At 43.0% G+C, this 26,415-nt stretch overlaps 2 protein-coding genes across 9 annotated transcripts in view; both read left to right on the top strand.

Annotated features, from left to right (window-relative positions):
* The window catches only part of kif14 (kinesin family member 14), a 50,832-nt gene extending 37,686 nt beyond the window's left edge, over positions 1-13,146 (top strand). Inside the window, exons 25-29 of the mRNA XM_035774525.1 lie at positions 731-883; positions 1,163-1,285; positions 7,116-7,190; positions 10,398-10,539; positions 10,841-13,146. Of these exons, the coding sequence (XP_035630418.1) occupies positions 731-883; positions 1,163-1,285; positions 7,116-7,190; positions 10,398-10,539; positions 10,841-11,229 (882 nt within the window). The 3' untranslated portion in view covers positions 11,230-13,146. The remainder of the gene's footprint in view (positions 1-730; positions 884-1,162; positions 1,286-7,115; positions 7,191-10,397; positions 10,540-10,840) is intronic.
* A 124-nt stretch (positions 13,147-13,270) lies between these two features.
* The window catches only part of LOC118380691 (adhesion G-protein coupled receptor D2), a 165,837-nt gene continuing 152,692 nt past the window's right edge, over positions 13,271-26,415 (top strand). For 7 of the 8 annotated variants that reach the window (XM_052526438.1, XM_052526461.1, XM_052526443.1 and 4 more), the window contains exons 1-5: positions 13,271-13,537; positions 13,719-13,755; positions 20,970-20,994; positions 21,760-21,993; positions 25,623-26,264. In XM_052526438.1, coding sequence (XP_052382398.1) covers positions 13,521-13,537; positions 13,719-13,755; positions 20,970-20,994; positions 21,760-21,993; positions 25,623-26,264 — 955 coding nt within the window. In that variant the 5' untranslated portion in view covers positions 13,271-13,520. Of the gene's footprint in view, positions 13,538-13,718; positions 13,756-14,473; positions 14,741-20,969; positions 20,995-21,759; positions 21,994-25,622; positions 26,265-26,415 lie in introns of those variants that run through there. The other variant, XM_052526470.1, reaches the window with a different exon arrangement.

Raw genomic sequence — 26,415 nt, 5'->3', positions numbered from 1 at the left:
TCTCTCTCAATTAGGTTAGTATTGTGGAGTAACTACAATGTTACGTGACTTGTTAAGCACATTTTTACTCCTTAACTTATTTAGGCTTGCCATAACACCGGTTGAATAGTTATTGACTCGAGACACATCAGCTTTTCATTTTGAATTCATTTGTAACATGTTCTAAAAACGTAATTCCAATTTGACATGGTGGGGTATTGTGTGTCGGCCAGTGACAAATAAAATATCTTTAATACATTATAAATTCAGGCTGTAACAACAATGTGGAAAAAGTCAAGGGTTGTGAGTACTTTCTGAAGGCACTGTATGTACTGCACAATCTAACATTCCTAACCAGTGGCAGCAATAAAACAAATTAAACCACCTTTTCCACCCGTCTCACCCTCCTTTCACACTACTGTATGCCTTTAAACTGAACTTTTTTTTACATTTGAAAGTCATTAAAAGTTAAGCTTTTTTTCCCTAGTTCATTTATGTATGTATTCAAATACAATATAACTTCGCATTCACAATTAGTGTGAGTACATTTATTTTATTGAGCAAACTCTCTTATCCAGAGCGACTTGCAGTTAGTGCATTACTTTTACTTTGGCTAATTAAGACAACCACATTTCAATTATTAAAGTAGTTATCAGCAAAGTCAGTGGTAGTAGGAAAAGACAAGTGCAAGTGTTTTATTCAAATATTATTTTATGTTATTTAACATCCAATTCCCATGGGCTGTGACCAGGGCTGTGACTCTGAGATCTCGTCCATGGTGACCGAGGCCCACAGGAAGAGTGGTCAGTGTCTGGACAGGGCACTGCTGGTCATCAGCCACCTGGCCGCGCTTACCGCCACCCAGCTCCATTTCACCGAGCTGGGCTCTGAGGCCACAGGCAAGGTAAATGTTACCACACTGTCTCTCTCTCCTACTCACACTCTCACCATATACTGCCTTTCATATTGATTGAGAATGGATAAGATACTGGGCATGAAGGCTTTGTGGTGCTTTGGTGGAAATAACGAAGCCATGATGCATCCTGCCTGGATGCTTCATCTCCACTCCCCTCCTCAATTCAGAATAATGATATAACTGGACCCAATGACACATGGCTAATCACGCTGGTTTGCGGAGGGTAAAGAAAGCGTCTCAAGTTGTTTGTCGTTTCTCTTTCCCCAGCGGTCTGTGGCCCTGTCTCTTTTGGAGGGGACTTGTAAAGGGGTGCACTCTCTCCTGGAAGATGGTCTGACAATCTCCAACAAGATGCTGAGAGATGCGCAGCTGGCCTATCCCAGGACTCCGGTACGTAGCCACCATTTTAGTATTTACTGTCTATATGACTTCTCTATAGGAATTGTTTTGATATACTGCCGTTCAACAGCTTGGGGTCAGTTAGAAATGTCCTTGTTTTTGAAAGTAACGTCAATAACATTAAAATAACATCACATTGATCAGAAATACAGTGTAGACGTTAAATTACTATTGTAGCTTGAAACGGGTGGGGGGATAAAAGTATGGAATATCTACATCGGTGTACAGAGGCCCATTATCAGCAACCATCACTCCTGTGTTCCAATGGCACGTTGTGTTAGCTAATACAAGTTCATCATTTTAAAAGGCTAATTGATCATTAGAAAACCCTTTTGCAATTGTTAGCACAGCTGAAAACTGTTGTTCGTTTTTTTCCCTCCACCTTTATTTAACACCAAGTAGGCCAGTTGAGAACAAGTTCTCATTTACAAGTGCGACCTGGCCAAGATAAAGCAAAGACGTGCGACAATAAACAACACAGAGTTACAGGGATAAACAAAAGTACAGTCAATAACACAATAGAAAAATCTATATACAATGTGTACAAATGGAGTAAGGAGGTAAGGCAATAAATAGGCCATAGTAGTGAAGTAATTACAATTACTGTGATAGACTGCATTCAGTTTGCTGAGTAGAGTGTTGGAGGCTATTTTGTAAATGACATCCCCGAAGTCGAGGATCAGTAGGATAGTCAGTTTTACGAGGGTATGTTTGGCAGCATGAGTGAAGGATGCTTTGTTTGCGAAATAGGAAGCCGATTCTAGATTTAATTTTGGATTGGAGATACTTAATGTCTGGAAGGAGAGTTTATAGTCTAGCCAGACAATTAGGCATTTGTAGTTGTCCACATATTCTAAGTCAGAACCGAGTAGTGATGTTAGTTGGGCGGGCAGGTGCAGGCAGCGATCGGTTGAAGAGCATGCATTTAGTTTTACTAGGGTTTAAGAGCAGTTGGAGGCCACGGAAGGAGTGTTGTATGGCATTGAAACTCGTTTGGAGGTTTAACACAGTATCCAAAGAAGGGCCAGATGTATACAGAATGGTGTCGTCTGCGTAGGTGGATCAAGGAATCACCCGCAGCAAGAGCGACATCATTGATATATACAGAGAAAAGAGTCACCCGAGAATTGAACCCCCATAGAGACTGTCAGAGGTCCGGACAACAGGCCCTCCCGATTTGACACACTGACTCTGAGAAGTAGTTGGTGAACCAGGCGAGGCAGTCATGTGAGAAATCAAGGCTGTTGAGTCCGATAAGAATATGGTGATTGACAGAGTTGAAAGCCTTGGCCAGGTCGATGAAGGCGGCTGCACAGTACTGTCTTTTATCGATTGCGGTTATGATAGGACCTTGAGCGGTTAGGACCTTGAGCGTGGCTAAGGTACACCAGTGACCAGCTCGGAAACCGGATTGCACAGCAGTACGGTGGGATTCGAAGTGGTCAGGGATCTGTTTGTTAACTTGGCTTTTGAAGACTTTAGAAAGGCAGGGCAAGATGGATATATGTCAATAACAGTTTGGGTCTAGAGTGTCACCCCCTGTGAAGAAGGAGATGACCGCTGCAGCTTTTCAACCTTTAGGAATCTCGGACGATACGAAAGAGGTTGAACAGGCTAGTAATAGGGGTTGCAGTAATGGAGGTGGATAATTTTAGAAAGAAAGGGTCCAGATTGTCTCGCCCAGCTGATTTGTACGGTTCCAGGTTTTGCAGCACTTTCAGAACATCTGCTATCTAGATTTGCATGAAGGAGAACCTGGGAGGCTTGTGCACGTAGTTGCGGGGGGTGCGGAGCTGTTGCCCGGGGTTGGGGGAGCCAGGAGGAAAGCATGGCCAGCCATAGAGAGATGCTTATTGAAATTCTCGATTATCGTGGATTTATCGGTGTTGACTAGCCTCAGTGCAGTGGGCAGCTGGGAGGTGCTCTTATTCTCCATGGACTTTAGAGTGTCCCTAAACTTTTTAGAATTATTGCTGAAGGAAGCAATTTTCTGTTTGAAAAAGCTAGCCTTCGCTCTCCTAACTGACTGTGTGTATTGGTTCTTCACTTCCCTGAAAAGTTGTATATCGCGGGGATTATTGTGTGTTACGCCACAGGATGTTTTTGTGCTGGTCGAGGGCAGTCATGAGTGAACCAAGGGATATATCTGTTCTTTGTTCCAATTTTATTTGAATGTGGCATGCTTATTTAAGATGGTGAGGAAATTACTTTTAAAGAACAACCATGCATCCACTACTGACGGGATGAGATCAATATCCTTCCAGGATACCCAGGTCGATTTAGAAAGGCCTGCTCACAGAAGTGTTTTAGGGATTGTTTGACAGTGATGAGGGGTGGTCGTTTGACCGCGGACCCATAACGGATGCAGGCAATGAGGCAGTGATCGCTGAGATCCTGGTTGAAAACAGCAGAGGTGTATTTAGAGGGCAGGTTGGTCAGGATGATATCTATGAGGGTGCTCGTGTTTACGTATTTAGGGTTGTACCTAGTGGGTTCCTTGATAATTTGTGTGAGATTGAGGGCATCTAGCTTATATTAATAATAATAATAATATATGCCATTTAGCTGACGCTTTTATCCAAAGCGACTTACAGTCATGTGTGCATACATTCTACGTATTGTAGGACGGCCGGGGTGTTAAGCATATCTCAGTTTAGGTCACCTAACAGAACGAACTCTGAAGATAGATGGGGGGCAATCAATTCATGTATGATGTCCAGGGCACTGCTGGGACCTGAGGGGGGTCTATAATAGGCGTCAACAGTGAGATACTTGTTTCTGGAGAGATTCATTTTTAAAATTAGAAGTGTATGGAGTGCATAGACCTGGTAAGTATGACAGAACTTTGCAGGCTATCTCTGCGGTAGACTGCAAGTCCTCCTTTGGCAGTTATATTTTGACAGAAAATGTTGTAGTTGGAAATCTCAGAATTTTTGGTGGCCTTCCTAAGCCAGGATTCAGACTGGGCAAGGACATCAGGGTTGGCGGAGTGTGCTAAAGCAGCGAGTAAAACAAACTCTGATTAAAGAAGCAATAAAACTTCTTTAGACTAGTTGAGTATCTGGAGCATCAGCATTTTGTGGGTTTGATTACAGGCTCAAAATGGTCAGAAACAAATAACTTTCTTCTGAAATTCGTCAGTCTATTCTTGTTCTGAGAAATGAAGGCTATTCCATTTGAGAAATTGCCAAGAAACTGAAGATCTCTTACAATTCTGTGTACTACTCCCTTCACAGAACAGTGCAAATTGTCTCTAACAAGAGTAGAAAGAGTGGGAGGCCCCAATGCACAACAGAGCAAGAGGACATGTACATTAGTGTCCTCTTGCTCAGTTGCTGGCCTTCTAGGTAGCACTCCGGGATGCTGGCCTTCTAGGCAGAGTTGCAAAGAATAAGCCATATATCAGACTGGCCAATAAAAAGAAAAGATTAAGATGGGCAAAAGAACAGACACTGGACAGAGGAACTCTGCCTAGAAGGCCAGCATCCTGAAGTCGCCTCTTCACTGTTGATGTTGAGACGGGTGTATTGCGGGTAGTCTTCAATGAAGCTGCCAGTTGAGGACTTGTGAGGTGTCTGTTTTAGAGGTCGACCGATTAATCGGAATGGCCAATTTAATTAGGACCGATTTTCAAGTTTTCATAACAATCGAAAATCTGTATTTTTTTTAGATTTTTTTTTTTACCTTGTCAGTTCAGGGATTCAATCTTGCAACCTTAAGGTTAACTATTCCAACGCTCTAACAACCTGCCTCACAGGAGCCTGCCTGTTACATGAATGCAGTAAGAAGCCAAGGTAAGTTGCTAGCTAGCATTAAACTTATCTCATAAAAAACAATCAATCATAATCACTAGTTATGGTTGATGATATTACTAGTTTATCTAGCGTGTCCTGCGTTGCATGTAATCGATGCGGTGCGCATTTCGTGAAAAAGGACTGTCGTTGATCCAATATGTACCTAACCATAAACATCAATGCCTTTCTTAAAATCAATACACAGAAGTATATATTTTTAAACCTGAATATTTAGCATCCCTAAGTCTAAATATTGCTGTTACATTGCACAATCTTCAATGTTATGTCATAATTACGTAAAATTCTGGAAAATTAGTTTGCAATGAGCCAGGTGGCCCAAACTGTTGCATATACCCTGACTCTGCATGCAATGAACGCAAGAGAAGTGACACAATTTAACCTGGTTAATTTTGCCTGCTAAAATGTCAGCCTCAACCTTAATGACTTGGGAGAAGATCTGCAAAGAGGAGTGGGACAAAATCCCTCCTGAGATGTGTGCAAACCTGGTGGCCAACTACAAGAAACGTCTGACCTCTGTGATTGCCAACAAGGGTTTTGCCACCAAGTACTAAGTCATATATTGCAGAGGGGTCAAATACTTATTTCCCTCATTAAAATGCAAATCAATTTATAACATTTTTGACATGCGTTTTCTGGATTTTTAGTTGTCTCTCACTGTCCAAATAAACCTACCATTAAAATGATAGACTGATAATTTCTTTGTCAGTGGGCAAACGTACAAAATCAGCAGGGGATCAAATACTTTTTTCCCTTACTGTATATACACATGTTTTGAAAGGCCCCTGAGTCTGCAACACCACTAAGCAAAGGGCAACACCAAGCAAGTGGCACCATGAAGACCAAGGAGCTCTCCAAACAGGTCAGGGACTAAGTTGTGGAGAAGTACAGATCAGGGTTGGGTTTAAAAAAATCTATCAGATCTTTGAACATCCCACTGCGCACCATTAAATCCGTTATACAAAAATTGAAAGAATATGGCACCACAACAAACCTGCCAAGAGCGGGCTGCCCACCAAAACTCACGGACCAGGCGAGAAGGGCATTAATCAGAGAGGCAACAAAGAGACCAAAGATAACCCTGAAGGAGCTGCAAAGCTCCACAGCAGAGATTGGAGTATATGGCCATTGTACTACGTTAAGCCATACACTCCACAGAGCTGGGCTTTACAGAAGAGTGTCCAGAAAAAAAGCCATTGCTTAAAGAAAAAAAAGGTATGTGGGAGACTCCCCAAACATGTTGAAGAAGGTACTCTGGTCAGATGAAACTAAAATGTAGCTTTTTGGCCATCAATGAAAACGCTATGTCTGGCACAACCCCAACACCTCTCATCACCCTGAGATCACCATCCCCATAGACTGACGAGTTTCAGAAGAAAGAACTTAGTTTCTGGCCATTTTGAGCCCGTAATCGAACCCACAGAAGCTGATACTCCAGATACTCAACTAGTCTAAAGGACAGTTTTATTGCTTCTTTAATCAGAATAACAGTTTTCAACTGCGCTAACATAATTGCATAAGGGTTTTCTAATGAACAATTAGCCTTTTAAAATTATGAACTTGTATTAGCTAACACAACGTGCCATTGGAACACAGGGAGTGATGGACTACCGTATGTAGATATTCCATAAAATATCTTCTGTTTCCAGCTACAATAGTCATTTACAACATTAGCAATGTCTACACTGTATTTCTGATCAATTTGATGTCATTTTAATGGACATAAAATGTGCTATTCTTTCAAAACAAGGACATTTCTAACTGACCCCAAACTGTTGAACGGTAGAAATCCTTGAGATGGATTCTTGAGGTTTTGGCATCAGAGAAATGTTATGTTAAAAAGTTAAGTAAAGAAATTACATTTTAAAGCCATGAATGGCATCAATGATTTGCATAGGCTAAATAATTTTGCAATGTTATTCTGGATTGTTTCTTTCGATTGCCTCTGTCTCTATTATCAAGCATCAGTCTCCAAACAAGATACCATATGGTCTATATGTTTCTGGCAGGTTTTGCAGAGCCTCAAGTCGAAGATGCTGGACCTGTCCTGTGCTCTCCAGAGCTACATCCACTGCCACATGACGGTGAGCACTGGGGGAACAATAACAAACCCAACCAGCCCATCTATCTTTCTTGACATGGGGTTAAACTCTCCAGATTAATAGCCCCTCCCACAGCCAGCACGTTAAAAGGTGCGAATCAGCTTTTATGGCTCTTGTAAAAAACCTTGCCACCCCTGTCAGCCTTATCGCCACAGTCTCACGTTGAGCACATCGTTCAGGTAATGGATGTGTTGAATGAAGTGCCATCAGTCACCGTTAACGTGCTTGTTTGCCATTATCTGCCACTCACAAACCAGCATCTTTGTTAGTGTCGATCATCAGCTGCGCTAGGCGATTGGGACAAATGAGAGGACATCTTTCCCCCGGACCTCCACCCCCATTGTCTTCAAACAAAGGGATTGGATGAGCAAAACCAGACACATGTTGAATCTCTGTGGGCCTCTGGGAGAGCCATGGTTTAATTTGTTGCTACTGTATTTTCATGATAGTGAAATGCAGATGCAGCCAGGTCCATAATTATTGGCACCCTTGTTACACATTTTTTTTAATACAAATACTGTGTATGCTCAAAGAAAATGTGAAATTATATTATTTTACGCTAATGCAATTGCGTAAATAACATTTTTGTTTAACCACTAGTAAAAAAAACATGAGGGTGAAAATAATTGACACTCATTTTCAAAACTCTAGCACCCTCCCCTTGCGAGCATAACGCCACTGAGATGTTTTCTTAAATGTTTTATGAGATTTGAGAACATGTTGGGAGGGATCTTAGACCATTTCTCTGTACATAATCTTTCCAGATTCTTGATATACTTTGCCTGCTTTTATGGACTTCCTTCAATTCAAACCACAGGTTTTCAATGGAGTTCATGTCCGGAGACTGAAATGTTTAGCTTTTTCTGTCTGTTGAACCATTTCTGTGGATTTTGATTAGTGTTTGGGGTTATTGTCTTGCTGGAAGATCATCTTGCTGCCAAGTTTCAGCCCCCTGGCAGAGGCAACCTTGTCTGGCTGACGTCAGCTCTCAAAGTCTTGCTGACTTGAGAGTAGGGGTCTGAATGATAGAACATTCAGAAAAAATACCTAACTCGACAATGCTGTAACGTTAGTATGAGGAGCTACTTTATTAGCAGAGCAGCAGGTCAAATGTGAGTGACGATGGGAGCAGGGAGGTGGCGGCATGGCAACAATCGACTCGCACTGGTAGACTAATTTATTGCTAGTTATTTGTCATCTCATCTGATTACATAGTATCTTTTCTTGATTGCATCAAACCGAGAGAAGCTAGTTAAGATGGCCAGATACCTAACATTAGCTAGGCTAATTTAGACTACATAATGCTATCTCCAAAGACAAACATTGTTAGTACAATGGCCTTACTGAAGAGCTCAGTGACATTCAACGTGGCACCATCATTAGGATGCCACCTTTCCAACAAGTCAGTTCAACAAGTTTCTGCCCTGCTAGAGCTGCCACGGTCAACTGTAAGTGCTGTTACTGTGAAGTGGAAACGTCTCGGAGCAACAACGGCTCAGCCGCGAAGTGGTAGGCCACACAAGCTCACAGAAAGGGACCGCCGAGTGCTGAAGCGCGTAGTGTGTACAAATCGTCTGTCAATGGTTGCAACACTCACTACCGAGTTACAAACGGCCTCTGGAAGCATTGTTCGCCCAAGAACTGTTCGTCGGCAGCTTCATAAAATGTGTTTCCATGGCAGCCGCACACAAGCCTAAGATAGCCATGCACAATGCCAAGCGTTGGCTGGAGTGGTGTAAAGCTTGCCGCCATTGCACTCTGGAGCAGTGGAAACTGCTCTCTGGAGTGAAATCACCCTTCACCATCTGGCAGTCCGATGAATGAATCTGGGTTTGGTGGACACCAGGAAGTACCTGGAAAGTTGGGTGGAGGAGGAATAATGGTCTGTTACTGTTTTTCATGCTTCTGGCTTGGCCCTATAGTTAAAATGAAGGAAAATCATAAAGCTACAGCATACAATGACATTCTAGATGATTCTGTGCTTCCAACTTTGTGGCAACAGTTTGGGGAAGGCCCTTTCCTGTTTCAGCATGACAATGCCCCCGTGCACAAATCGAGGTCCATACAGAAATGTTTTTTCAAGATTGGTGTGGAAGACCTTGACTGGCCTGCACAGAGCCCTGACCAACTCCATCGAACACCTTTGTGATGAATTGGCATATGTTTTGTTTAACATTTTTTCTTTGGTATGTTACCACATGATTCTGTGTTATTTCATAGTTTTGAAACTAGCCATAGCACCGGTGCCAACGTCGTTTATCATACTTCATGGTGCTATGGTCTGTTGATGTGAAAATGTAGCTCTTTGGCCACGCACACCAGTGGTGGGTTTGGTGTAGAAAAAATGGAAGCATGTGCCGAAGAGTACCTCATGCCTACGTTAAAATACGTAGGATTTTATGGGGTTATTTTGCATCCACTGGTCTTGTGGCCTTTTTTTAGGACAACAGCATCATGAACTTAACCAGGACATTTTAGCCAAAAACCTGGTTGCCTTTGCCAGGAGGCTGAGACTTGGCTGCAAGTGGATCTTCCAGCATGACGATAACCCCAAGCACACACCCAGACTTGAACCACATTGAAAACCTATGGTTTGAGTTGAAGAGAGCAAGTCCATAAGCGCAGATGAAGGATATCAAGGATCTGGAAAGATTCAGTGTGGTGGAATTGTAAGATCCCTCCCAATGTGTTCTCCAATCTCTGAAAACATTTCCAAAAAAGGCAGTGTCGTTATCCTCGCAAAGGTAGGGTGCTACTGAAAACAGGTCTCAAAATTATTGGCAGCCCTATCTTACATTATTATTTTTTGTATTACTTGTTAAACAAAATCTCTTTCTGAGCAATTGTATTAGTATAATCATTTTAAGCTTTTTTGGCGCCTGCAATATGGCGCAGTATTTATTTTATACATGCGTTTTTGCTCCTCTTTATCAAGGGTGGCAATGATTATTGACCTGAAATTGTCACATGTTTTGTAATTGCACTGTTGTAGTAAGACAGTATTTGATTGGAATCAACAGTAGTTATGCACAACTAGTGTATGGAGGAAGGGCTTCATTAGGGTTAGCTACAGTATGTGAGGAAAAGGGTTCATCCCCTTGGAAAGGCACCATTTTCCAATGACATCAACTGTAAAGTGTGTGTGTTTTCCAATGACATCAACTGTAATGTGTGTCTGTCTGTCTACAGGATAGGGAAGAAGGCTCCAAGAAGGGAGCTGAGGACCCTGATCCCTCACTGCTCCACAGAGTGAGGAACACAGCAGCCAAGCTGTTCCAGCTCAACCAGGCAATCAGGCAGCTTCACGCTGCTCTCTCTCTCGCCCTCCGAGGTACTGACTGTCTGGCCTGTGAGAAGCAAGGCCACAGCTTCCTCAGCATTGCTACAAAAACATAATGCCTGTCATTTAACTGACCAAAATGGCTTCCTTTTAGATTTTCTCTCATTTCCATGTCCTTTTGTGACTTCAACTTTGATTGATAGATTTGAGCGATATTGTGGAACTGTAAACATGTGTTTCTATTATCTGCCCATCATTAGTCTAATCATCCAGGAAAGCTAGGTTCTAGCCACTATAGGGACCTAAAGAAGTCAAACGAGAAGTTAAATGCATGTATTTAACTCTTTACCAGGTAAAAGCAGTGACTCCAGCCTCAATACCTGCCGAGAGGCTGTCTTCTCCTCCTCCAAGACCATCGACAAAGTCATTAACGGCCTCCCCACGGGCGGCACAGGGCTGGCTACCACATCATCTAGTCTACAGCTGCCCTGCCTGGAGACTGTCATGGCAGCCCGGGACGATCTCCATTCTGCCCTGCAGTCCCTGAGTACCGCCTTCAACATGCAGGGCCTTGAAGAGAAGAGGGGATCTTCTGGCTCAGAGAAGAGCACACGGGAAAGGGGTCAGGGGAATGAGGGGACCCTGGTTGCTTCCGACATGGAAAGGAACAGAGGAGCCCCTACGATTGTTTCTCTCTCTTCAGGATTGTCTTCATCTAATGACGATGCACATTGGGTTTGATGCACAGGGGGTTGATCAGCTGATCAGGTACTTGTTCAGTAAGCATGAAACTGCCGGAAATGGGAAGGTAGTACAATCTGAACTTCTCCAATGAGGAACAAATGTTTTCGGTTTACGTTGCAATTTGTTTTGCTACAGTGTGCTCTAATGAACACGACCCAGATGATTGATGTTAAAGGTTACAGGCTCAATGCCATTAATAGAAAGACTCAACAGAGAGAATGAGTGTACATCAAAGGTCTTTCTGTCCAATTGCACTAAAACCCCAGATGTATACACTGAACAAAAATATAATGTAAACGCAACATACAACAATTTCAAAGATTTTACTGAGTTACAGTTCATATAAGGAAAGCCGTCAATTGAAATAAATTAATTAGGCCCTAATCTATGGATTTCTCATGACTGGGAATAAAGATATGCATGAGTTGATCACATACCATAAAAAAGTAGGAACGTGGATCATAAACCCAGTTAGTATCTGGTGTGACCACCATTTGCCTCATGTCCCACTCTTCAATGGCTGTGCGACATTGCTCGATATTGGCGGGAACTAGAACACTTGTACAGGTCGATCCAGAGCATCCCAAACAGGCTCAATGGGTGACAAGTCTGAGTATGCAGGCCATGGAAGAACACTGACATTTTCAGCTTCCAGGAATTGTGCATAAATTCTTGCGACATGGGGCCAAACATTATCATGCTGAAAGATGAGGTGAATGCGGCGGATGAAGGGCATGAAAATGGGCTTCAGGATCTCGTCACGGTATATCTGCATTCAAATTGCCATCAATAAAAAGTAATTGGGTTCGTTGTCTGTATATTATGCCTGCCCATACCATAACCCCACTGCCACAATGGGGCACTGTTCACAACGTTGGCATCAGCAAACTGCAGTCAGGTCAAGACTACGTTGAGGACTACGAGCACAGAGATGAGCTTCCCTGAGACCAATTCTGACAGTTAATGCAGAAATTCTTCAATTGTGAAAACCCACAGTTTCATCAGCTGTCCTGGTGACTGGTCTCAGATCATCCCGCAGGTGAAGAAGCCGGATGTGGACGTCCTGGGCTGGCATGGTTACATGTGATCTGACCTTGTGAGGCCGGTTGGACGTATGGCGCAATTCTCTAAAATGACAACGTCGGCGGCTTATGGTAGGGACATGAACATTCCCAGGCAACAAACATCTCTGGTGGATATTCCTGCAGTCAGCGTGCCAATTGCATGCTCCTCAACTTGAGACATCTGTGGCGTTATGTGACAAAACAGCACATTTTTAGAGTGGCCTTTTATTGTCCCCTGCAAAAGTACACCTCTGTAACGATTATGCTGTGTAAACAGCTGCTTTAATATGCCACACCTGTCAGGTGGATAGATTGTCTTTGCAAAGTAGAAATGCTCACTAACGGATTTAAACACATTTGTGCACAATTTGAGAGAAAAAAGCTTTTTGTGCGTAACATTTCTGGGATCTTTTATTTCCGCTCATGAAACTTGGGACCAACACTTTACATTTTTATTTTTGTTCAGTATACTTTATTTTGTCAGACAGGGATTTCTTCAGATTGTAAAGTACTTTGATAAAATGTGTATACGTAATTGAATTGTACTGCAGTGGATTGTAACTATTTGGGCAATATCTTCTCATTTTGGCATTTATACATTTAGGTGAAGGCGCAACAATTTTTCTGTATTCTATGTAGCTCACTCAATGCTGTTAGAGGTGTCCCATATCACAACTTTTTCTGAGTGGTTTCATTCATTTGATCAACTATACTTTGCACTTAAACCTTGCACAAAGTACTTGTCATTTTTTTTTGTCTCATGTCACTTTTTGTATCTCTTGGTAAAGATTTGATACCTCACAATCATGTCACAATTTGAAAGTGAGTATAATAAATGAATATTTCTGGACTTTTTTGTTTAGCTTTTTCGTCTGGTCTCCATACATGCATATTGTGCAACAGCTTGTGAGTAAGTTCGTTCTTTTTCTCTCAGCAGAGCTTAACGGCTCCCTGCTTTTATACCCACCCTTCGCGCTCTCAGGCTCTGCATCACTTCATAAAATCTGATGTCACCTAGGAGGTTCCCTCAAACTCATGAAGAGTAAATCGAAACAACTACTTTTGGGTTGCGAACAACGACCGATTTGTTTTTGCTAATTACTTTTGTTGAGAAAATGTAGCACAGTAGGATTAATTGATGAAAGTATTTTAAATCACACGACGACTTCGAAATGTCGATGGAGGTGGACTAAAGAAAGCGCACGAAAACTTGAGTATTAACGGATGGTGTCCGATCTCAGGTAGGTGTAAAGTACTGTTAGTCATTTTAACTTAAATGTTAAAGTGAGAATTCAATAATTATATTTGGATATGTAGATTTTGTCTTTTGGTGCAACCTTTTAAGTTGATTTATATTGCCTTTATCGATGGATCATTTCCCAAAACCGTACTAACAATTTCACATTGGCTTCCATTTCAAAGGATGCAGTGGTTTTGGATATTATACCCCAATTTACTTGTAAGTGCACTGTTTTCATTATTTTAGGGCATGGTTTATATTTGAAGGAATGTGTTATTGAACTTTCACACTGAATTTATGAAGGATGTTCACTCAGCCCTATTCTCCCTTAAGCCAATGTTTCTTAAGACCTATGTTCACTCAGTACCCACTGAACAAATTTCCATCATAATTGGCATCAATATTGGGGAATATGGGCCCGATTCAGACTTAGGAAATGTACGCCTTTCCTATGCATGCCATTCCTACACACTTCTCAGTAGTTCAGATTTACCTTGTGCAGGTGTGGTTCCCTTGCACATTCTGAAAACAATTGAATTAAGCTGCTGAAACCCTCCCACTTGCAGGCCAACATATTTTATTGTGGGATATTTTCAATATGGGATTCCGTGTACCTAAAGTCATCCCTTTGAATTTGGTGTACTTTAAAAAATATGTTTATCAGCAAACTCACTAGAATATATGGAGAGTACGGTTCAGGGCCTGGCTTCCAAAAATGTCTTACGGCTAAGTTCATCGTTAGAGCCTTTGTAAGCAACATAGTCAAATATCCTAGCTGTTTCGCAAAACCATCGTTATTAACGTTGCACTTGAAAACGCTCGTAAACTAACGCTGCCTCAGACCACTTGTAGAACAGCCAAGTGTGTCGTTGCATGCTGACTAGACTGGGCACGCGCATGCATGTTGATTTTTGTCCACCCACACCGGACACGATCAGGACACGCAGGTTGAAATATCAAAACGAACTCTGAACCAACTATATTCATTTGGGGACAAGTCAAAACGCATGTAACATTCATGGACATTTATCTAGCTATTGCTAGCAAATGTGGGTTATTTTATTTGACAATGATGTGCCAAATCGGTGATTAATGTATTTTTATTGGTCATTCGAATAAGCCGCCTCAATATTTGCTGCCGTAGGTGGTAATTTCACTAGGAGCTGACCCATCTTCAGTATTGTGAAGAAATTCTAATGTTAAGGTAAGACTTGACTGGAGAAAGCTGATCAGAGAGCAGCGCTCCCTTTCTTTCGAGTCAGTATTGAAACCTACTCCAACGATGCATTTAGCGACCGTTCTCTCTGCCTGGTGTTTTGGGGAAACGCATGCTACGTCTTTCGGCTGTTGTAGGAAAGATGCATCCATCGTTGGGGAAACCGGGCCCAGAATATTAAGGATCAGTGAAAGAAAGCCATGTAAATACACACCGTCGTCTCCTTTCCAACACTAATTAGTAGATTTAAAAAATAGTCTGATCTTGTATATTTTTTAGGGTTAGTAAGTTATTTATGAATAAAAAATAGAACTGGTTTGGAGATCCTTAAGGTGCAAAATGTATTGGTGAAACAACGAGTGTGATTTGATTCATCCTGAAAGTTACCTTATTCAATTGTTCAATCCATGAAATATTGGAAGGTGAGAAAAGTGTACAATAGGGGTTGAACAGTAGTCCTATAAATCTACCCTAATAATCCTCACTAATCGTGGAACTATGATGGCAACGGTCCATTCCATAATGATTCAAATAGGCTACATGTCCAAATGTATGCATGCTATTCTCATGCTTAAGATCAAGGTCAGAATACGCGTAGAGCATAAAGTGCATAAAAAGGGATTCGTTCCATTTAAGCATGCTTAATTCGGGTCGTAATTACACTAAAAGAGATTTGAAAGTCTGTTTGAGACAAAATATGTCACCAATTACTGCTCCAAAAGGATTTGTAAAAAAAAAATGGTGGTGCTCTAAACATGTGCAAATTCCCATAGGAACACAGGCATTTTAAAAACGCTTGTGCAATGTGTCATGCCTTAATTCCTTGTCTTACCGGAATGATATAGGGTACCAGTGAAAGGTTTGGACACACCTACTCATTCCAGGGTTTTTCTTTATTTTTACTATACTCTATATTGTAGAATAATAGTGAAGGCATCCAAACTACCAAATAACACATGTAATCATGTAGTAACCAAAAAAGTGTCCAACAAATCAAAATATATTTTAAATTTGAGATTCTTCAAAGTAGCCACCCTTTGCCTTGATGACAGCTTTGCAAACTCTTGGCATTCTCTCAACCAGCTTCATGAGGTAGTCCCCTGGAATGCATTTCAATTAACAGATGTGCCTTGTTAATATGTGGAATTTATTTCCTTAAAGCATTTGAGCCAATCATTTGTGCTGTGACAAGGTAGGGTTGGCATACAGAATTAGAGGTCGACCAATTAAGATTTTTCAACGCCGATACCGATTATTGGAGGACCAAAAAATGCCGATACCGATTTATCGGCCTATTTTTATATATATATATTTGTAATAATGACAATTACAACAATACTGAATGAACACTTTTATTTGAACTTAATCTAATACATCAATAACCTATATTTAGTCTCAAATAATGAAACATGTTCAATTTGGTTTAAATAATGCAAAAACAAAGTGTTGGAGAAGAAAGTAAAAGTGCAATATGTGCCATGTAAAAAAGCTAACGTTTAAGTTTCTTGCTCAGAACATGAAAACATATGAAAGCTGGTTGTTCCTTTTAACATGAGTCTTCAATATTTCCAGGTAAGAAGTTTTAGGTTGTAGTTATTATAGAACTATTTCTCTCTATACCATTTGTATTTCATATACCTTTGAATATTGGATGATCTAATAGGTACTTTAGTATTGCCAGCCTAATCTCGGGAGTTGATAGGCTTGAAGTCATAAACAGCGTAATGCTTTTACGCATTGTGAAGAGCTGCTGGCAAACGCAGCCGAAACTGCTGTATATACCCTGACTCTGCTTGCACAGAACACAAGAGAAGTGACACAATTTCCCTAGTTAAAAGAAATTCATGTTAGCAGGCAATATTAACGAAATATGCAGGTTTAAAAAAATATACTTGTGTTTTGATTTTAAGAAAGGCATGTTTATGGTTAGGTACACATTGGTGCAACAACAGTGCTTTTTTCGCGAATGCGCTTGTTAATTCATTGTTAATTCATCAGCCTACTTCACCGTTTGGCGAAGTAGGCTGTGATTCGATGATAAATTAACAGGCACCTCATTGATTATATGCAACACAGGACAAGCTAGATGAACTAGTAATATCAACCATGTGTAGTTAACTATTGATTATGCTAAGATTGATTGTTTTTTACAAGATAAGTTTAATACTAGCTAGCAACTTTCCTCCTTGCTGCACTCACTGTGGTGGTCAGCCTGCCACGCAGTCTCCTCGTGGAGTGCAATGTAATCGGCCATAATCGTGTCCAAAAATGCCGATTAACGATCGTCACGAAAACTTGAAATCGTCCCTAATTAATCGGCCATTCCTATTAAATCGGTCGACCTCCAGACAGAATACAGCCCTATTTTGTAAAATACCAAGTCCATATTAGAGCAAGAACAGCTCAATTAAGCAAAGAGAAACAGCAGTCCATCATTACTTTAAGACATGAAGGCCAGTCTCTACATGAAAGCTGAAATCTCTACCTATCCATTGTCCGTAGCTTATGCCTGCCCATACAATAACCCGCGACCATGGGGCACTCTGTTCACAACATTGTGCATTCGCCCACACAATACCATACGTGATCTGTTGTGAGGCCGGTTGGAGGTACCGCCAAATTATCTTAAATGACTTGAGGCGGCTTATGGTAGAGAAATGGACATTCAATACTCTGGCAATTGCTCTGGTGGACATTCCTGCAGTCCGCATGCCAATTTCACAGTCTCTCAAAACTTAAGACACCTGTGGCATTGTGTAGTGACAAAACAGCACATTTTAGAGTGGCCTTTTACTGTCCCCAGCACAAGTATGTCTGTTTAGTGATCATGCTGTTTAATAAGCTTCTTGAAATGCCACACCTGTCAGGTGGATGGATTATATTGGCAAAGGACAAATTCTTACTAACAGGGATGTAAATACATTTCAGCACAATTTGAGAGGAATAAGCTTTTGTTCATATGTGTAACGGTTTTCTGTATGTGAAAGGAGAGTCAGACCAAAATGCGGCGTGGCTATTGCGATCCATGTTTAATGAAACAAAGTAAACACGAATCAAATACAAAAACAATAAAACGTACCACGAAAACCGAAACAGCCTCAAACTGGTGCAAAGTAACACAGAGACAGTAACAAGGACAATCACCCACAAAACCCAACACCAAACAGGCTACCTAAATATGGTTCCCAATCAGAGACAATGACGAACACCTGCCTCTGAGAACCATATCAGGCCAAACATAGAACTAGACAAACTAGACATGTAACATAGAATGCCCACCCAGCTCACACCCTGACCAACCAAAACATAGAAACATTCAAAGCAAACTATGGTCAGGGTGTGACAGTACACCCCCCCAAGGTACGGACTCCGGCCGCAAAACCTGAAGCTATAGGGGAGGGTCTGGGTGGGCATATGTCCGCGGTGGTGGCTCTGGTGCGTGGCCCCCACTTCACCGTAGTCTTAGTCCCCCACCTTGTCCGCTTCCGTGGCAGCTCGGGACAGAGGGGCGGCAGCTCGGGACAGAGGGGCGGCTGCTCGGGACAGAGGGGCGGCTGCTCGGGACAGAGGGGCGGCTGCTCGGGACAGAAGGGCGGCTGCTCGGGACAGAGGGGCGGCTGCTCGGGACAGAGGGGCGGCACTGGCGGCGCTGGGCAGACGGGCGGCACTGGCGGCGCTGGGCAGACGGGCGGCACTGGCGGCGCTGGGCAGACGGGCGGCTCAGGCGCGCTGGAGAGGAGGAAGGCTCTGGTAGCGCCGGAGAGGCAGGAGACTCCGGCAGTGCTGGAGAGGAGGAAGCCCCTGTAAGGATGGACCGGAGAGACAGCCTGGTGCGGGGGGCTGCCACCGGAGGGCTGGTGCGTGGAGTTGGTGACGGATAGACCGGGCCGTGCAGGCGCACTGGAGCTCTTGAGCACCGAGCCTGCCCAACCTTACCCGGTTGAATGGTCCCAGTCGCCCTGCCAGTGCGGCGAGGTGGAATAGCCCGCACTGGGCTATGCAGGCGAACCGGGGACACCGTATACGCAAGGTTGGTGCCATGTAAGCCGGCCCAAGGAGACGCACTGGAGACCAGATGCGTACAGCCGGCTTCATGGCACTTGGCTCGATGCCCACTCTAGCCCGGCCGATACGCGGAGCTGGAATGTACCGCACCGGGCTATGCACCCGCACTGGGGACACCGTGCGCTTCACAGCATAACACTGTGCCTTCCCGGTCTCTCTCATCCCCCGGTAACCACAGGAAGTTGGCTCAGGTCTCCTACCTGGCGTAGCCATACTCCCTGTGAGCCTCCCCCCCAAGAAATATTTGGGGCTGACTCTCAGGCTTCCATCCACGACGCCGCGCTGCCTCCTCATACCAGCGCCTCTCCGCTTTCCCCGCCTCCAGTACTTCCTTGGGGCGGCGATATTCTCCTGGCTGAGCCAAGGGTCCTTTACCATCCAATTCGTCCTCCCATGTCCATTCTTCCAAGTAGTGAAGCCTCTCCCACTGCTGCTGCTCCTGTTGCTGCTGCATCTGTTGCTTCTCCTGCTGCTGCTTTTTCCGTTGCCCGTTACCACGCCACTTGGTCCTGTTGTGGTGGGTGATTCTGTAACGGTTTACTGTATGTGAAGGAGAGTCAGACCAAAATGCGGCGTGGCTATTGCGATCCATGTTTAATGAAACAAAGTAAACACGAATCAAATACAAAAACAATAAACGTACCACGAAAACCGAAACAGCCTAATACTGGTGCAAAGTAACAAGGACAATCACCCACAAAACCCAACACCAAACAGGCTACCTAAATATGGTTCCCAATCAGAGACAATGACGAACACCTGCCTCTGATTGAGAACCATATCAGGCCAAACATAGAACTAGACAAACTAGACATGTAACATAGAATGCCCACCCAGCTCACACCCTGACCAACCAAAACATAGAAACATACAAAGCAAACTATGGTCAGGGTGTGACAATATGTACAATTTCTGGGATCATTTATTTCAGTTCATGAAACAATGCAACATTCCAACATGTACATACAGTAGCTTACTGTGTTCTGCAGGTTATCATCTAACCAGTGATGTAAAAATATCTCCAGTTTCTGTGTGGTTTTTGAGTTGTGGTAGTTTCAAAAGTGCAACCCCCCCACCCCCACCCCTTTTAAAACTGTGTTTTGACATTGAGTTGTTTATCAAAATCTTGGCAACAGGAAGCAGCGACAGCATAATTTTCAACATTAACATTCAATGGTATTGTACTTAATTGTGTAAAAACGAATGAATGAGTCCAAAAACATGCACTGATTGAATTATTTTGATGATATACCAGAAATCACCAAAATGTGTTTGCCCTGTCTAGTATTGAATCATTGGTGACTGGAAGTTGAAAAATATCTCTTCCTTTCATTTGGGTTGCCGACCCGGGTTTAGAAGATATAACTAAGGGAACATGGGGCTGAGGGAACATGGGGCTGAGGGAACATGGGGCTGAGGGAACATGGGGCTGAGGGAACATGGGGCTGAGGGAACATGGGGCTGAGAGAACATAGGGCTGAGGGAACTGAGGGAGCATAGGGCTGAGGGAACTGAGGGAGCATAGGGCTGTGGGAACTGAGGGAGCATAGGGCTGTGGGAACTGAGGGAGCATAGGGCTGTGGCAACTGAGGGAGCATAGGGCTGTGGCAACTGAGGGAGCATAGGGCTGTGGGAACTGAGGGAGCATAGGGCTGTGGCAACTGAGGGAGCATAGGGCTGTGGCAACTGAGGGAGCATAGGGCTGTGGGAACTGAGGGAGCATAGGGCTGTGGCAACTGAGGGAGCATAGGGCTGTGGCAACTGAGGGAGCATAGGGCTATGGGAACTGAGGGAGCATAGGGCTGTGGGAACTGAGGGAGCATAGGGCTGTGGCAACTGAGGGAGCATAGGGCTGTGGGAACTGAGGGACCATACGGCTGAGGGAACGTAGACATGGTCAGGCTACTCAGACCATAAATACGATAGTGTACACCATACGCTGTTTTAAAACAGCTAAATGGACATATTTTCATTGTCATAGGCTACTTCACAAGCACAAATATTATTCTTACTACAACATGTGTTTATATACCTATTTATAGTAGGGTTCCCCAGTATTCCACTAGTTACACTTGATAGCGATTTAGACAAGAAATCAAATGTCAGGAGTCAAATGATAATATATTAACCTAGGTTTTGTTTTATTCCGTAGATTTGGTTTCACCACTGTACATCAGGTAAGTAGTCTTTAATCTGTTGACATGTAAGTGATATATTCTGAGTTAAAGCTGGTAGTAACATTACATAACAGCCACTATGAACATACAAGGCATGTATGACAAAGTTATAACCTATAGTTATTATTTGAGTTCTCGTACAATTGTAAGAGCTCATGACTTCACCGCACTTAATCGGGGTTGAACCATATTGTTGGTTAAGGGCTTGTAAAGTAAGCATTTCACACCTGTTGTATTTGGTGCATGTGACAAATACAATTTGAGCATGTGGTCACAGTTATACTGTACGTCCAGCAGTTGCCATTTTCCTGTCCTTAATCTCCCACTATGCTGAGATAATGTAAAATGAGTATTGTTGACCAAAAACATGGTTGAACAGTGGCCCAAGAAAGCCATAGTGCAACGACAGCCACTATAACTCCCTGTATTCCCTAGCAGTGCATACGATTTCCTCGATAGTGAGCTCCGTTGTTAACCAGGGTCATGTTCATTTGGGCACACTGTAATAAAATGTTAGAAAACCTATTGCAATAGGTGGGGGTAGCTTTCTTTTTGGACAAGTTCAGATAGTGCCTCCTCGTTTCCGACAGCTTTCCATTTTGTGAAAACGGACTTGGGCGGTAAGGGACTAACTTCCTGGACCTGTTCGATGAGAAAAGCTTATTTTCTGTTTTTTTTTTGGGGCAAAAGGCTTCAAAACCTTTGGTACCCTAATTAACATGATCTCGCTCCTCTCCTCAACCACTCTTTGTGTTCTCTGGGCAGATACAGCTTTGACGTTGGAGAGTAAGACCCTGTTCACATATGACGAGTCCTACTACGAGTACGTACCCGACAGGCTACCGTGGCATGGGGCCGGACGCCTCTGTAGCCAGCGCTCGGGGGCCTTAGCCACGGTATCCAACACCTTCGAGAACCGAGAGCTCACCACCTTCTTAAAGTCCCTGAACATAACTCACCCCGTGTGGATTGGCAGGAAAGTCATGACACACTTAAAGAGTGAGTTCAGTCACTATGCCATTGCCATATTTGACAGCTTTAAGATTTCAGCACCTTCTCTGTATTTTTTAAATTTATTTTTTATTTCACCTTTATTTAACCAGGTAGGCTAGTTGAAAACAAGTTCTCATTTGCAACTGCGACCTGGCCAAGATAAAGCATAGCAATTAGACACATACAACAACACAGAGTTACACATGGAATAAACAAAACATACAGTCAATAATACAGTAGAAAAAAATAAAACAAAAAGTCTATGTACAGTGAGTGCAAATGAGGTAAGATAAGAGAGTTAAGGCAATAAATAGGCCATGGTGGTGAAGTAATTACAATATAGCAATTAAAAACTGTAATGGTAGATGTGCAGAAGATGAATGTGCTAGTAGAGATACTGGGATGCAAAGGAGCAAGAAAATGTACAGTATGCTACCCACGACTGCGTGGCCATGCACGCCTCCAACTCAATCATCAAGTTTGTGGACGACACAACAGTGGTAGGCTTGATTACCAACAACATCGAGACGGCCTACAGGGAGGAGGTGAGGGCCCTCGGAGTGTGGTGTCAGGAAAATAACCTCACACTCAACGTCAACAAAACTAAGGAGATGATTGTGGACTTCAGGAAACAGCAGAGGGAACACCCCCCTATCCACATCAATGGGACAGTAGTGGAGAGGGTAGTAAGTTTTAAGTTCCTCGGCGTACACATCACAGACAAACTGAATTGGACCCACACAGACAGCATCGTGAAGAAGGCGCAGCAGCGCCTCTTCAACCTCAGGAGGCTGAAGAAATTCGGCTTGTCACCAAAAGCACTCACAAACTTCTATAGATGCACAATCGAGAGCATCCTGTCGGACTGTATCACCGCCTGGTACGGCAACTGCTCTGCCCACAACCGTAAGGCTCTCCAGAGGGTAGTGAGGTCTGCACAACGCATCACCGGGGCCAAACTACCTGCCCTCCAGGACACCTACACCACCCGATGTCACAGGAAGGCCATAAAGATCATCAAGGACAACAAACACCCGAGCCACTGCCTGTTCACCCCGCTATCATCCAGAAGGCGAGGTCAGTACAGGTGCATCAAAGCTGGGACAGAGAGACTGAAAAACAGCTTCTATCTCAAGGCCATCAGACTGTTAAACAGCCACCACTAACATTGAGTGGCTGCTGCCAAAACACTGACTCAACTCCAGCCACTTTAATAATGGGAATTGATGGGAATTGATGTAAAATATATCACTAGCCACTTTAAACAATGCTACTTAATATAATGTTTACATACCCTACATTATTCATCTCATATGTATACGTATATACTGTACTCTATATCATCTACTGCATCTTTATGTAATACATGTATCACTAGCCACTTTAAACTATGCCACTTTGTTTACATACTCATCTCATATGTATATACTGTACTTGATACCATCTACTGCATCTAGCCTATGCAGCTCTGTACCATCACTCATTCATATATCGTTATGTACATATTCTTTATCCCTTTACACTTGTGTGTATAAGGTAGTAGTTTTGGAATTGTTAGTTAGATTACTCGTTGGTTATTACTGCATTGTCGGAACTAGAAGCACAAGCATTTCGCTACACTCGCATTAACATCTGCTAACCATGTGTATGTGACAAATACATTTGATTTGATTTGATATGTCTCACAGTAGGGTCTTTATTTGAGGTCGACCGATTATGATTTTTTTAACGCCGATACCGATTATTGGAGGAGCAAAAAAAGCAGATATCGATTTTTATATATATATATTTGTAATAATGACAATTACAACAATACTGAATGAACAATGAACACTTTTATTTTCACTTAACATAAATACATCAATAAAATCAATTTAGTCTCAAATAAATAATGAAATGTTAAATTTGGTTTAAATAATGCAAAAACAAAGTGTTGGAATAAAAGGAAAAGTGCAATATGTGCCATGTAAAAAAGCTAACTTTTAAGTTCCTTGCTCAGAACACGAGAACATATGAAAGCTGGTGGTTCCTTTTAACATGAGTCTTCAATATTCCCAGGTAATAAGTTTTAGGTTGTAGTTATTATAGGACTATTTCTCTCTATACCATTTGTATTTCATATACCTTTGACTATTGGATGATCTAATAGGTTCTTTAGTATTGCCATCCTAATCTTGGGAGTTTATAGGCTTGAAGTCATAAACAGCGTAATGCTTTTACGCATTGTGAAGAGCTGCTGGCAAACTCAGTAAAGTGCTGTTTGAATTCATGCTTACGAGCCTGCTGCTGCTTACCACCGCTCAGTCAGACTGCTCTATCGAATCATAGACTTAATTATAATATAATAACACACAGAAATACGAGCCTTAGGTCATTAATATGGTCAAATCCGGAAAATTTAATTTCGAAAACTAAACGTTTATTCTTTCAGTGAAATATGGAACGTTACGTAATTTTATTGGGTGGCATCCATAAGTCTAAATATTGCTGTTACATTTCACAACCTTCAATGTTATGTCATAATTACTTACAATTCTGGCAAGTTAGTTCGCAACGAGCCAGGCGGCCCAAACTGTTGCACATATCCTGACTCTGCGTGCAATGAACGCAAGAGAAGTGACAAAATTTCCCTCGTGTAATATTGCCTGCTAGCATGAATTTCTTTTAACTAAATATGCAGGTTTTAAAAAATACACTTCTGTGTATTGATTTTAAGAAAGGCATTGATGTTTATGGTTTGGTACAGTCGTGCAACGATTGTGCTTTTTTTGCAAATGCACTTTTGTTAAATCATCCCCCGTTTGGTGAAGTTGGCTGTCTTTGTTAGGAAGAAATAGTCTTCACAGAGTTCGCAATGAGCCAGGCGGCCCAAACTGCTGCATATACCCTGACTCTGTTGCACAGAACGCAAGAGAAGTGACACATTTTCCCAAGTTAAAATAAATTCATGTTAGCAGGCAATATTAACTAAATATGCAGGTTTAAAAATATATACTTGTGTATTGATTTTAAGAAAGGCGTTGATGTTTATGGTTAATACACATTGGTGCAACGACAGCGCTTTTTTCGCGAATGTGCTTGTTAATTCATCACCCGTTTGGCGAAGTAGAGTGTGATTCAATGTTAAATTAACAGGCACCGCAACGATTATATGCAACGGAGGACAAGCTAGATAAACTAGTAATATCGTCAACCATGTGTAGTTCACTAGTGATTATGTTCAGATTGATTGTTTTTTATAAGATATGTTTAATGCTAGCTAGCACCTTACCTTGGCTCTTTGCTGCACCCGCATAACAGGTAGTCAGCCTGCCATGCAGTCCCTTCGTGGAATGCAATGTAATCGGCCATAATCTGTGTCCAAAAGTGGAGATTAACGATTGTTGTGAACTTGAAATCGGCCCTAGTTAATCGGCCATTCTGATTAATCGGTCGACCTCTAGTCTTTGTGCAGACATTTTAAATTGGACTGACGGCAGCGCCGTTGGCCTTACTATCCTGCAGTCTAGTGAATACGTTTTTGCAACCTAAATATGACTACAATTGGAGTTGCGTAATATCGTTCCGTCCCTTTTATGTCTGTGTCCAAGTTGTATAATGAACGTGACTGTTCTCTCTCTGTCCACCACTCAAAGGTTCCACCGAGACCCTTATCCTGGAGTTTGACGGGAGATCTGACGTGAAGAACGCGCGCCTCCTGCACAAGTTCCCCGCCATGTGCGAAGTGACCGTTTGCACCCGTGTCCGCTTCGATCCGGCCTGCTACGGATTTTCCACTGTCTTCTCTTATTCCATCCAGTCATTCATTAATGAGTTCCAGCTCCGCGCCAGGCTGATCCAGGGCCAGCCCGTCCAGCTGGCTCTGTTGGTCCATGGCATGCACGGGCCCTACCAGGAGGCCTTCCGCCATGATGGCTCCTGGCACTCACTGTGCGTGAGCTGGTCGCGCCACGGTGGACGCTGGGCCCTGTTTGCCAACGGCCGTCCGGTCAACCGGGGCGACAGCCTGTACAGCGCAGGTGACGTGGGCCCTGATGGCCACTTCATCCTGGGCCAGGAGCAGGACTCGTTCGGGGGCTCGTTCAAGAGTGCAGAGTCCTTCTCGGGTAGTCTCACGCAGCTGCACATTTGGGAGCGGATGTTGAACGACAGCGAAATCCACACCATGGAAAAAGAGTGCTCTCCCACCTCATCTGGGCTGGTATTCAAGTGGAGTGCCACAGTCCTGGAAGTCGAGTCCTCCCTGAAGAGGCTCTGGGGAGACTCGCCGTGCCAAGGTAAGGACCACGTGGGCGGACATGCTTGATTTAAAGCGGACTACCCCTGGAGCTAGGCTGGGCTGTCCCAGCATTCATTCTCTCTCTCTCTCTCTCTCTCTCTCGCTCTCTCTCTCTCGCTCTCCTCCCCCCCCCCTTACCTGTTATGAGT

The sequence above is a fragment of the Oncorhynchus keta genome, chromosome 1 (genome assembly GCF_023373465.1).
Source record: "Oncorhynchus keta strain PuntledgeMale-10-30-2019 chromosome 1, Oket_V2, whole genome shotgun sequence".
Taxonomy (NCBI): domain Eukaryota; kingdom Metazoa; phylum Chordata; class Actinopteri; order Salmoniformes; family Salmonidae; genus Oncorhynchus; species Oncorhynchus keta.
The sequence above is the reverse complement of the archived record's forward strand: the minus strand, read 5'-3'. Positions and strand labels throughout refer to the sequence as shown.